General features: G+C 37.6%; 6 protein-coding genes across 6 annotated transcripts; 1 reads left to right on the top strand and 5 right to left on the bottom strand.

Annotated features, from left to right (window-relative positions):
- Nucleotides 1-824: 824 nt before the first annotated feature.
- On the top strand, nt 825-1829 carry LOC128262668 (trypsin alpha-3). Its single transcript, XM_052997062.1, has one exon. It carries the CDS (start codon nt 973-975, stop codon nt 1786-1788), a length of 816 nt encoding a protein of 271 aa, XP_052853022.1. The 5' UTR covers nt 825-972; the 3' UTR covers nt 1789-1829.
- A 79-nt stretch (nt 1830-1908) lies between these two features.
- On the bottom strand, nt 1909-2675 carry LOC128263568 (vesicle-associated membrane protein-associated protein B). The gene is made up of 2 exons (XM_052998699.1): nt 2483-2675; nt 1909-2421 (listed from the first exon to the last, which is right to left on the bottom strand). Exons 1-2 carry the CDS (start codon nt 2594-2596, stop codon nt 1909-1911), a joined length of 627 nt encoding a protein of 208 aa, XP_052854659.1. The 5' UTR covers nt 2597-2675.
- An 869-nt stretch (nt 2676-3544) lies between these two features.
- LOC128262673 (myosin-2 essential light chain) lies at nt 3545-4383 on the bottom strand. The gene has a single exon (XM_052997071.1). The coding sequence runs from the start codon at nt 4225-4227 to the stop codon at nt 3652-3654; it is 576 nt and encodes a 191-aa protein (XP_052853031.1). The 5' UTR covers nt 4228-4383; the 3' UTR covers nt 3545-3651.
- A 169-nt stretch (nt 4384-4552) lies between these two features.
- On the bottom strand, nt 4553-5453 carry LOC128262670 (trypsin beta). The gene is given in 2 exon segments (XM_052997064.1): nt 4553-4963; nt 4966-5453. Coding segments are annotated over 2 exon segments (753 nt in total). The 5' UTR covers nt 5432-5453; the 3' UTR covers nt 4553-4676.
- Nucleotides 5454-6400: 947 nt separating this feature from the next.
- LOC128262669 (trypsin beta-like) lies at nt 6401-7298 on the bottom strand. The gene has a single exon (XM_052997063.1). It carries the CDS (start codon nt 7233-7235, stop codon nt 6450-6452), a length of 786 nt encoding a protein of 261 aa, XP_052853023.1. The 5' UTR covers nt 7236-7298; the 3' UTR covers nt 6401-6449.
- A 1496-nt stretch (nt 7299-8794) lies between these two features.
- Nucleotides 8795-9391, bottom strand: LOC128262679 (dynein light chain roadblock-type 1). The gene has a single exon (XM_052997076.1). It carries the CDS (start codon nt 9180-9182, stop codon nt 8889-8891), a length of 294 nt encoding a protein of 97 aa, XP_052853036.1. The 5' UTR covers nt 9183-9391; the 3' UTR covers nt 8795-8888.
- Nucleotides 9392-12797: the final 3406 nt, after the last annotated feature.

Raw genomic sequence — 12797 nt, 5'->3', positions numbered from 1 at the left:
TTTAATTTTCCTAAAACCAATTTACACCTTGAGGGCTATATCTTTCATACTCAAACCACTATTATCAGAACCTTCGGCGGTATTAATCTCGTTGCCTTAATGAAAGGCCTTGATCGAGGTCAAAGGGCACCTTTGTCCCATTCATTTGCATCCAGCTTCCATACCATCAATTTCAGGCGATTGTTATTGTTGTTGTGGTTGCGACACGAAATTGCAACCGCATCCGAATTCAACCGCCTAATCAGCGTGTGACTCGCACACTAATGAACTACGGCCGCCAATTAGCCAATGGCCACGCCCACCGCCTCCACCCTTTTCCCCACAATTGACCGCACAAGATTGAGTGGCACTGACCTGGTTCACCCATTGCCCATCGTTTGCCATTTAATGTTCTCAACTGTCATCGGTCAAAGGACTGCGTCCATCCTTTGTGCAAATCCTTGGAATTTTGAAATATTGTGCCACACAGGAGGTCCGAAACAATGTTCCAAGCATAAGTGGCTTAACTATTCCACTTTACTAGGTGGTAGATAGTACTAATTAATATTGTTTCTAAGGTTTCATTAGGAAGCTTAATTTGCTATGACTGTGAGTAATTTATTTATTTTATTTCAAAAAATTATTAAAGTAAACTAAAAGCAAATAGTCACAGATAACAAGTTTAAAAATAATAAAAGAGAAAAAAGAAAACAGTAGATAATTCAGTATTTAAGTTTAACTTTGCTGCTGTAAGTAAATTTTAACGTAATCCAGTTATTTAAGAGCACTTATAAAATTATGCAACTAAAAATGTTGTTTCCAAAATGGCAAAGTATATATTTTTGCATCAACATTTTCTTGCGAAGTTTAAAATAATTCTGCGTTTAAATACCAAGTCGAAAGCGAAACGCCGAATGAAAACCAATTTTCCTCGGTCTTAACGAGATCTGCTAGGAAGATGAAGATTCTGGCTAAGTTCAAGACAATATCAGAATGTTTTTTGGGTACTGCATCGTGTTGATTTTACTATCACGAGGCACCACTGGAATCCAAAACGGCGTCGATGCACGGCTCGATTTCTGGACATTCATAGCCTCTGTGTGGGTAAATGGTCATCAAGAGTGCGGAGGCAGTGTCATCGATAATCGAATTATCCTGACGGCAGCCCAGTGTGTGAAAGGCATTCCCCTGAAAAATTTAACTATACGCGTGGGTACGCCAGATCTCTATAAGGGTGGAACAATTATCGCCGTGACTGCAATGATAGTGCATGAAAAGTATCGAGAGTTGAAAAACGACATTGCATTGCTGTGGCTTAAGACATCTGCCACCTCCGATAGAGTTACCAAAATTCCACTGAGCACCAGCGAGCCCTCTGAAAAAGAGTACCCGAGCAACGCAGGATGGGGCGAAAAGCAACTGGAGGCCTTTGTGGCGCCAAGGAAACTGCAAAACGGAGTTACCAAAATCCAGCCACGACAGCTTTGCATCGATGAGCTTATTGAACCGATTGGCAATGAGCTACTCTGCTCCTTCTACAGCCAAAACGACATTTGTCCCGGCGACTATGGAGGTCCTCTGGTCCTGGCCAACAAACTGATCGGCATCGCCATCCAAGGACATGGCTGTGGATATGTCAATCTGCCCTCCCTCTACACAAATGTCTTTCACTACCTACGATGGATTGATCAGAACTCCAAAAGATCAAGAAAAATAAATAGAATATTAGCTAAAACGTTTAAAACATATTTAAGGAAGATTTTTAATCTAACAACAATTTATTTCATTTGTTTAACAAATCAAAATTAAAAGCTGTTAATGCAGATATCATTTAAAAGGCTACAACTTTTCTATTTTTATAAAACACTCTTTTTTTATATGAAAACTACAGCTCATATGATAACTTCCAGAATAGTCAAACTTAAGGCTCTATTTTATCTCCGTAAAATTATTTACCAGCATCTCATGCACTTGCTTACGCTGCATATATGCTGTAAAAACAACTAAAATCATTGAGCCTATAATGACAAGCTTAGTAATATGACCGCTTTTCTTTGGTTTTCCCTGTTGTTGAGATGCTTCCAACGAATTTGGAAAATTGGGACAAAGTTGCATATCTCTTTCCATGGGAATTTTTCCCAAAGAAGAGAGTAAGTCCAGTCTTAAATTAGGTGACGAAAAAGGTTTTGCCTCCAGGCGAACAAAAATACTTTTTGAGGAGATATCACTGCGGGAAACTCGCTGGAAAATTGCCAAAGTCGTCTCGCCATTGATATATTCTCGGGGAGCATACATGGATTGAATGCAAAAGTGGTGTTTTTGCTCCAGATCCTCATGAAAATCAAAGTTATTCAGACTAATGCTGATATCGCTGAAGCAATAGGGTTCTATACTGCCGGAACTGGGACTCACATGATAGTGCAGAGATGCATTTGATTTTACCTACGAAAGATACATAATGTCTTAGGAGATTCAAAATTAAAAAAATATATCCTCAACTCGCCTTAAACAGAACCTGTCTATCGTAGGGATTTAGTAGTGTCAGCTTTCTCTTTTGACAGCGATCATATGGGGCATAAAAAGTCAAGAGTTTAGGGTTCACGCTTAGCAAATCCATTCTTCCCCCAAAATCTCCCTTTTCAATTGGTTTTGACTTTTTTATCCTGTTTTAAAAGCAACCGAAATGTGTCGGAAATATACCAGCAATCGGAATGTTTTTGACAGCATTTGCATATGCTGCCCATCGATCCGTGTGCAGTGCATGTTTTTGCATTTATTGCCACCAGCTGGCAACTGCGAACCGCACCCTAAGTCCCCCCCCAAAATGTACCAACTGAATCGAATCGCTGACCACAGCTGGAGGCATCATCACGCATTAGCATTAGGCACTTTCCATGTTTTGGGTGCAGGCAACGCAGCAGCAGCAGCGCTTTGAAATTATTTGCAATCGATTGAACTTGTTCGGGGCAGCCGGGGATTCCCACAGTCGAACGGCCGAATGGATGATGAACTCAGCTGTCCAGTTGCCTTTTTGGGTCATTCATTTCCCTGCGGAGTACTCAGGTCTGCTGAACAATTGATGATGCCGTTTGTGGGGCACTCTCAATTAATAATGGCTGGAAGGTGCATTTGGACTTACACCAGCTACATTTTCTGTTTAATTTTATAGAAACACAAGAAAACATCGCAAGATAATTTATTTTATTACGAATTAAAAATCAAGATTTTTAAAATTTCTACGAACCAATTTTGCTTTGCCACGATATTTGAATCGCTTCGGAGTAAAAGTCTTATACAAACTTATGTTTTTTCACCTCAGGGTTCTGGTTCTACTTATATTTATTTATATATATATTTTTTTTTTTTGCAAACTTTTAGTGCCATAAACAATTTTATCTTTAATAGAAACATTTTAAATTCCTATTGAAATCTATTATTTTCTGTATGCCTAAATTTCGGTTCAAAGAGTATGTATAAGGGTATTGAAAAGGATTGCTTATAGATTCAAAAGCACATTATAAACACAGTTAAACTATAACCACAAAATCCACAATACAAATTTTTTTCCCTTTTTTGGGGCTTGCAACAAATATTTATTTTAGACAAACTTTCACCTGTCTTTGTGTGTATTACTTTCAGGGGTTCCCTAGCAATTTATTTTATTTCTGTCTATTAATCCTTCATAATGTCGTGGATCAGCTGCTTGTAGTTGACCATTCCCAGTTCGTTGATCCTGCCCCTTAGAAGATCATCCACCTCCCATCCGCTCATGCACTCGCCGCACTGAGTTAAAATACGCCGGAGTTTTACGGCGGGCAGAAAACCGGAATTATCCTTATCAAAGAGATTGAGACTGGCTGTGAACTGTTCCACTTCCATCTGCTTTTTCTGGGGTCTCGACCGGCCGCCATGCTTGCCCAGGCTGCAGTATATGGTCATCACCTCGTCGAAGGATATGCGCCTCAAGGATGCGGCCTTAAGTTGACGGACATGTTCATCGATCATCGCCTCGCTGGGATTGGCGCCCATCACCCGGAGACAATTGCCCAGGTGGCGAATGGCTATTTTGTTGTCACCGCGTCCATCGTGACTGAGGAAAATGGCATGCAGTTCCAGGATGCGACGCTTCTCCGGTTTCGGGCCGGGATGTGGAGCTGTCATGTGGCCAGTTCTCCTCTGATTGAAGCCTGCTTTCGATGATGACGGATGAGTGGATGAGGGTTCACGTTGATTGCCTGTCTTGGACATCGTCACGGTTCACGAATTACGGGCTATGAATTACGGAATACGGAATGGTTATTAGCTATTGGATGAAACTCATGGCACTGGGAAAACGGAAAACAATGATTGGAAAATACAGAAATATGATAATGCCGGACATGCTGACAGGTGAAAGATGACTGACTCAATTCAGAATTTATTTATAAATGTCATCATGTTAATTGAAATGTGTAATACTAAAAAAAATATAAAATAAAAATAAAATAAACGATAAAAAATGGAATAGTAAATATAAACATCTGACAGTTAAATTGCAAATTGTACATTTAAAATTTAAATTTATATTTTTGTGTTTCAAATAACTAAAAACCATTTGAAGAATAAAGCAAAAAGTGTTCAAAACATAAGATAAATTGTATTAATTTGATTTTTTTCTGAAACATTGATTTAATATTTTATAGATCGACAGAAATTAATTAAATATTTTTCTTAATTGTATCAGTGATCCAGTTGCGGAAAAAAGCAACATCGGCATAGACTCCAGGATTGTTAGAAGCACAAACCTTGCCAAATGAAACTATGCCAATTAGTTTCCGATCGGGAAGGCTAATCAACGGACCGCCGGAATCGAATGTACATGCGTCCTTTCCAGGTGCCCCGGCACAGATCATGTCCTTCGTAATTATAGAATTACTGTAGGCTTTTTTGCAGTCGGTTTGACTCACGACTGCTACATTGACGCCTTTAAGTATTGGCGAAGTTACGCCTTTGTCTTTGTATATCCCCATCCAGAGACCAGGCTCATGGTACCAGCTTTTGGAGTTGTATCAGCCAAAGCAATTTTTTGTACATTGGCATCGAATTTGAGGGGTGACCTCAAAATTAACACAGCAACGTCGTTAGGAAGGGATTTGCTTTTGTATTGCTCATGTGATATTGCCTTTTGAACTTTCACCAGCTGACCTCCTTTGCTCCAAATCGGAGATCCAGCCCGAATCCAGAATTTCTGAAGGTTTACACCTTCGAGGCAGTGGGCTGCAGTCAGGATAACCCGGTCGCTGTATATGATGCCACCGCAGTCGTGTACACCATTATTTAGCAGTGCCACTTGCCAAGGGACATCCTTGATGGGAATATTGTAGCCGCCAACGATCCTTTCATCAGGCTCAGGAATCCGAGCAGCAGAAAGCAGGACAAAACTTGTCAATGAGATCAGACACTCGAAGTACATTGTAACTTTGTTTGACTTTGGTTTCCAATGTCTGAACTGAAAGTTGTGCCACTCTTTTATAGGTCTGCCTGATGTAACTCCATTCTAAATATAAACTAGGTCTATAAATTGGAAACTAAATTAGCCAATTTAACTATTTTTAGCATTTAATTTTAAGTTCGCTATTTTAATACGGTTGTTTTATTTGCAGCACATATTAACTGAATTCCATTCCCAATAATATTGTTGCTAATATCTTTTGACAACACCATAACTTCAATACATTATTGCTCTCATTACTCAAAGTACTAAAAATAGGGGCGGCATATAAAAGCTTGAAACAACCATTTTTAAAATTACTTTTTCTGGCGCTGTTAATGAAGTACCCACTTTTTAGTTGAGACATGGAGATTCCAAGTGCCTGAGTTACCTTTGCCCAATGAAACAGGTAAGTCATGTGTTGAAGCTAGCAACCATTGGTGTTCTTAAACCCATATATTCAGTTAATCAACTAAGTTGCGGTAAAATCATCAACTTTTTAAAAAGGTTTCGCGTCGCTAAACTAACAGTGTACTTTGAACTTGGACAATGCAATCCGGTCGGGTGGTAAAAGTGGCCCCTAATTTAAATTTAACTATCACTTATTAAGTGCTGAAAGAAAACCAGACTTAAAATCAATTTTTAAAGATGTAAATACATAAAATAATTGGTTTTACTTCAACAGTTTCAAAGTTCTCAAATTTTTAATGGCCAGTAGTTCTGTTTGGTTTTTTAAGACTTAATTCGAAGATTTTTCATTTCCTATTATGAAAAAAAAAATAGTTTAATAATAAGTAAACAAAATTTAACATTTGCTGTTCAATGTTTAAGCTTGCCAAACCAAAAAATTTAAAGATAGTCAATAATTTTAGTTTCCTTGGTATACAATTTGATATATATATTTGCATATAAAAAATACAAAGGTTATATTTCAATTAGTATTCTTAAAACTATTTTTTTACTAGCAGGTATATTTTTAAAAATATTAATTTTTATATTGCTAGTGACAGAAACAGCTAACAGTGCTCTCGATCCATTTCTTGTGAACTGCAACGTCGCTGTAAATACTAGGTGTTAAGCATCGGAAACCTCCAGAGACGATCCCAATAAGCCTTTTGGATGAAGTAGTAACCAATGGACCACCAGAGTCGCCAGGACAAGAACCGGCTCCAAATGCAGATGCACAAATTTGGTCTTTCTCCAAAAAAACATCTGTGTCTTCTGCCAATAACTCTGCCAATTTGCTGTAGGCCTTGTCACACCGCTTTCGTTCTTTTACGAAAACTGTGACGGCATGCAATTTATCCGGCGTTTTACCATCGGGATTAAAATATGTCCATCCCCAACCGCTAACGGTAGCAGGTGTTCCGACCTCGGGAGTTCTCTTGGCCAACTTAACGTTCCGTGTGAAATTATCAAATTTGAGGGAAGAGCTCAAGAAAAGAACAGCAATGTCATTTGTTAGAATTGTCAGGTTAAATTTCTCATGGGAAACAGATGACTTTATCTTCACCAATTGACCGCCAGAATTCCAAGATAATGATCCGGCACGCACAGAAACATCTTTAATCTTAACTCCATACACACAGTGTGCTGCAGTCAGTACAACCCTTTCGCTGTATATAACTCCACCACAAATTAGGGATCCATTTTGCGAAAGAGCCACTTGCCAAGGAATGTGAGTCCCAACAGGATTTCCATCAACAATACGTTTTTCAGGACCTTGAAAACGTTTGGAAGACACAGTAACGACCAGCATGATAAAAACAAGGCCTTGAACTATCATTTTTTAGCTTCTCAGACTAGTGTTGTTTTGGTCTAGAATTTCTTAGCGTATTACATTGCAACTGGCAGAAAACCCACTCTTTTATAGGGCCTGCTATCGGAAAGCTATACATCAATGTTTTAGTGTACTTCTTTTCTGAAATTTGTATACTTAAGATAAAATTAATGAATAATTAAAAATTATCTGCGGTATACAAACATTGCATTGTACTAGGTATTTATTTGCGACTTTGGAATTTTAAGAGTTTGATTAAGTGCAACATTTTTTGTTTACTAAAAAATAACATTAGCATTAGACAAATGTAGTAAGGTTCCAAATTTCATTTCTTAGTGAGTAAACTAACTCTCATTGTTTTATAACTATAACCAACACCTAACCTAGAATTTGTTAAAAAAACTTCTTTCGCGTTTTAAGTTCATCTCACAGACTTTTACATTTTTTTTAAATGATTGATGGTTGTTTACTAGCCTTAAGAACCTGCAAGCCCTATAAAAGAGGGACTTACTTTTAAGTTAAAGTCTTTAGCCTATAAAAAAAAAAACAACCTGAAAGACATTAAAACTACTATCAAAAATTTATATAAAATATATTAAAAGAAAATTGTGAGACTTTCTACCTCGAGCACAAATCTGTAATAGAGAGTTTAACTTCGGTTGCAATATTAATATTTAGCCGAGTTTTATTTTGTAACCAAGAAAATGTGTGGCTTCCGTTTCAAGAAGTAACTCAGTAATGAATTTGGAATCATGCTAGCATTATTGAGGTCACCAATTGTTCCAAGGTTAAATGAAGACCATCATTCGTTCTAACTTAATGTCAGTGCTGGCATATTTTTCTATTCCGCACAAATCTGACCTAAACAGTTAAACGGGACTAACTCGTACTAAAAAAATTCTGACAATGCTTTTAAAAAATAACCATGTTATGATTTCCTAAATTATATTTCTAATAACGACACTTAAATGAATTTTAAACTAAAACGTATCTTTTTTGCCTTTAAAATTAAGTTCAGCCAACACTGTTCTATTAACTTATCTTTACTCCTTCGACCAGGTGTTTATTAAATTATCGCGAACGAATAGTTACAAGCTGCACCGATGCTTGGATAAATTGGCATCGATGCTCCGTGCGACTTTACTAAGTTATCAGCAGGGTTTTTGCATCGCCCAATGCTCATAATGCACTTTGCATGTAACATATTTAATTAAATGAAAAATAGCAAAGCCCGGAGGAGCAACGTCCCGCTTTTGGTTACCGTGGCATCGCTATCCTTGCACGCTGCCATCCTGACGAGGGCCGCAAAAAAGTTTATTTGTTTCGTGGCTGCCTCAGTCAGTCTTCATTTATTGTAAATGAGTTTGCCGGGTCAGGATGCAGGATACGGGATACTGGGGGCTTTTTGGGGGGCGGGCGAAAAGGATGCGCATATATGTATGAGGTCCAAAGGATGCATATTGAATAAGACTGCTCCGCACGCAAATGGCATTCCAATTCAATTCCGATTCCCAATGCAAATAATTTGCAGGCGAATGCTATTAATGACGGAATGCTATGGCGAATATGTTAATAACATTTCATTTAATGAACACTTTGCCTTTAAACGGATGCAAATGACATGGGGTTTTGGGCCTCCGCAGGATGCGTATTTCTTATTTAGTCACTGGGGCTCTGGAGTACCATGATGAAGTAATCCTCCTGCGGGCACAGCATCACCTCGTGCAGGAGCGTCCGCAGCCGCAGGAAGGTGAATTCGTTGGTGGCGTCCAGATCCAGGACCACCTGGCGAGCCTTCTCTTTCAGCGTTTGCATCAGGGCAGCGTAGTGCAGGGTCAAGTTGTAGTCCAGGGTCGTCTTGATGGCAATACCATCGTTGTCTATCACCACTATGCCGACTATGTTCTTCATCGACTGAAAACGCTTCAGCAGCTCCTCAACTTCGGCCGACATTTTTTTATTTTAGTTTTTCTATCGATTTTTCAGTGTAGAAGTGTATTTACGAAGAATGCTTTTAAATCTTACGAATATTAACAGTAAATGAACGAAGTTTCATGGCATACCCAAAAATATTAATTGTCTACACTGGGTGAATCAAATGTTCATTTGGGCTTATGCTATCAAATAAAGTATTATAAGAAAAAAGTTAAAAAAAATCTCCACATAAAAGAGCACATTGCTTGAAAGAAAAAAAATAATTTTTTAACCATTTTCCGCATTTTTTGTAAGGGGCTACATCATCATTTTTGGCGAAAATTTCCAATATTTTATCAATTTTAGCTGTGAATGCCATTCGATTGGAAATTTTATGACGAATTCAACGGTGTATGACAATCCAACATTTGACAACTACTTCCCGCGGTTTTGTTACAAAAACTGATTATAAAAAGTGTTTTCTTGGGTTTTTGGAGTTTATGTATAAAAAAACATACTTTTTATGAGTATCTTTTGCTGTAACTTGGCCAAAATAAGACGCTCAGCCATAAAACTGACTGTTTTGGGCAGCTGGCGACCAATAGTATGTAAACCTATCCATCCCCGGTTAATTTTGGAAAAATAATTTTTTTGCCATTTTTCGCATTTTTTATAAGGGGGTACATCATCATTTTTGACAAAAATTTTCAATATTTTAACAATTTTAGCTGTGAATGCCATTCGATTGGAAATTTTATGACGAATTCAACGGTGTATGACAATCCAACATTTGACAACTACTTCCCGCGGTTTGGTTACAAAAACTGATTATAAAAAGTGTTTTCTTGAGTTTTTCGGAGTTTATGTATAAAAAACACACTTTTTATGAGTATCTTTTGCTGTAACTTGGCCAAAATAAGACGCACAGCCATAAAACTGACTGTTTTGGGCAGCTGGCGACCAATAGTATGTAAGCCTATCCATCCCCGGTTAATTTTGGAAAAATAATTTTTTTGCCAATTTTCGCATTTTTTATAAGGGGGTACATCATCATTTTTGGCGAAAATGTCCAATATTTTAACAATTTTAGCTGTGAATGCCATTCGATTGGAAATTTTATGACGAATTCAACGGTGTATGACAATCCAACATTTGACAACTACTTCCCGCGGTTTTGTTACAAAAACTGATTATAAAAAGTGTTTTCTTGGGTTTTTGGAGTTTATGTATAAAAAAACACATTTTTTATGAGTATCTTTGGCTGTAACTTGGCCAAAATAAGACGCACAGCCATAAAACTGACTGTTTTGGGCAGCTGGCGACCAATAGTATGTAAGCCTATCCATCCCCGGTTAATTTTGGAAAAAAAATTTTTTTGCCAATTTTCGCATTTTTTATAAGGGGGTACATCATCATTTTTGGCGAAAATTTCCAATATTTTAACAATTTTAGCTGTGAATGCCATTCGATTGGAAATTTTATGACGAATTCAACGGTGTATGACAATCCAACATTTGACAACTACTTCCCGCGGTTTTGTTACAAAAACTGATTATAAAAAGTGTTTTCTTGGGTTTTTGGAGTTTATGTATAAAAAAACACACTTTTTATGAGTATCTTTGGCTGTAACTTGGCCAAAATAAGACGCACAGCCATAAAACTGACTGTTTTGGGCAGCTGGCGACCAATAGTATGTAAGCCTATCCATCCCCGGTTAATTTTGGAAAAATAATTTTTTTGCCAATTTTCGCATTTTTTATAAGGGGGTACCTCATCATTTTTGGCGAAAATTTCCAATATTTTAACAATTTTAGCTGTGAATGCCATTCGATTGGAAATTTTATGACGAATTCAACGGTGTATGACAATCCAACATTTGACAACTACTTCCCGCGGTTTTGTTACAAAAACTGATTATAATAAGTGTTTTCTTGGGTTTTTGGAGTTTTTATTACTTATTTTATTCAGCAATAAGCCACATTTATTCACAGTGTATTGTCGGGGGGACTTTGTCATATTACTGGTCCACTTCATCTGCCAGTTTAACGAGTCGATGCAAGTTTTATGATGTTCGGCATAATCCGGCAGTTGCTGGTTGCTGTTGTGTCCGTAAATAAGCATTCAAGTTGGCAACAATTCCGGATGTCGGACTGCAAAAGTTTCGCTTTTGTGGATGGCAAAAGTACGGAAAATTAATTGAATGCTGTTGATGCTGATGCTGATGCCAATACCCCATCCTCCATGCTGACGGCGATGGCGATGCTGATCCTGGTCCTGGTCCACTCGAAATGCAGATGAAATGTTTCAAGTTCGAGGCGGTGCGGAAATTATGCCACTCTTCCGGCTCGACCAGACTTCGGCAGACAAAAGCCGGACTACGGACTGCGGACTACGGACTACAGACTACGGACTACAGACTCCGGCTGAGTTGTTATGAAAAGAGTGTAAAATTGTTCACTTTTTAAATTAATTAAAAGTCTTAAAACTCATAATGAAATTACTCAAACGAGCAGACAGGCGAACAAAATGGTCGTAAAAAGGAATTGGGTGGGGCAGTGCATAGTGCATAGTGCATATATGCAAATTCCTGGCCAGACTTGAGGGAAATTAAACTTCTTCCTCGACTCCTCGGCCGGCAAGGAAAGGAAATTCATTTGGTAACTAAATCAATGTCCATGTGAAAAATCTCAAATGCAATTTGTCATGCAATGCCGGAGAAGTCAAAATGTGGAAAATACACTCACTAACTTCGTCAAATGGGGGTTCGGAAATGGGCGGGAAAATGTGGAAAGCGGCTTTGCATTTTATTACATATTTGTTGAATAAATAGCTCGTTTTGTACGCTGTCCAAACAGCAACATAAAAATAATCAAATTGAAAAGCAACAGGAGAGTCCAAGTCCTTGATCCTGTTTTCACATTGATGCTCGCACACGAAACTAAAATATTTACAAATGTTTTGGCAATTTATGCAACTTGCAAACATTCGCATTTTAGCAGTTACAAAGTCAGGGCAAAACAAAAACATGTTTTCATTCTACTATGCAATATTGTTGGACCAACTCCATGCAGAAATGTAATTTGATATTTATGAAAACATGTTATGTCCTGCTCTTTTTTCATAATAATTTAAGTTTGTTATTTATGCATAGAATTTGGCATGGCAATGTCACAAATCGCATTTAATTTGTTTGGCCTTTCAGACTTTGAACTTTAAAATGTTATTATAGTGGAAATCTACTGCCTCGACTTTTATTTAAAGCTGACTTACATTTGAGCGAATTAAGTCCTTTATTGCATTGATTTTTGACTCGTTTAATGAATTTGTAATTAATTGCAAATTAATTGATTTTATTTAATAAATATCCCTGGTCAATTTTTATTATTCATCTGTCGGATTTCCTCTGTTTTGTCACCTTTCGTTTCCTGCACTGCATTTGCATAACGCCATTTAATAAAGAATAATTTATTAATCAACGAATCATTGGCCAAATGCTCAATTCTGTAAATATTTCAACAATGTCCACAAGGTGATAATGAGATCAACATACCCGACCATACTGAGAAGCACTCAGAAGCATTCGAAAGTAAGTGAATTATGAACCAGGACAAGATAATGAGAATCGGATTTCATTTGCAATTAGCAACGAGCACA

Source organism: Drosophila gunungcola, unplaced genomic scaffold, assembly GCF_025200985.1.
Source record: "Drosophila gunungcola strain Sukarami unplaced genomic scaffold, Dgunungcola_SK_2 000001F, whole genome shotgun sequence".
Lineage (NCBI taxonomy): Eukaryota > Metazoa > Arthropoda > Insecta > Diptera > Drosophilidae > Drosophila > Drosophila gunungcola.
Note: the sequence above shows the minus strand (reverse complement) of the source record. Positions and strands in the feature narration are given on the sequence as shown.

Coding starts and splice junctions, on each gene's coding strand:
- LOC128262668 (XM_052997062.1), top strand. CDS start 973: ATGTTTTTTGGGTACTGCATCGTGTTGATTTTACTATCACGAGGCACC.
- LOC128263568 (XM_052998699.1), bottom strand. CDS start 2,596: ATGGATTTGCTAAGCGTGAACCCTAAACTCTTGACTTTTTATGCCCCA. Junction 2,422..2,482: donor ATAGACAGGTTCTGTTTAAG/GCGAGTTGAGGA, acceptor TATCTTTCGTAG/GTAAAATCAAATGCATCTCT.
- LOC128262673 (XM_052997071.1), bottom strand. CDS start 4,227: ATGTCCAAGACAGGCAATCAACGTGAACCCTCATCCACTCATCCGTCA.
- LOC128262669 (XM_052997063.1), bottom strand. CDS start 7,235: ATGATAGTTCAAGGCCTTGTTTTTATCATGCTGGTCGTTACTGTGTCT.
- LOC128262679 (XM_052997076.1), bottom strand. CDS start 9,182: ATGTCGGCCGAAGTTGAGGAGCTGCTGAAGCGTTTTCAGTCGATGAAG.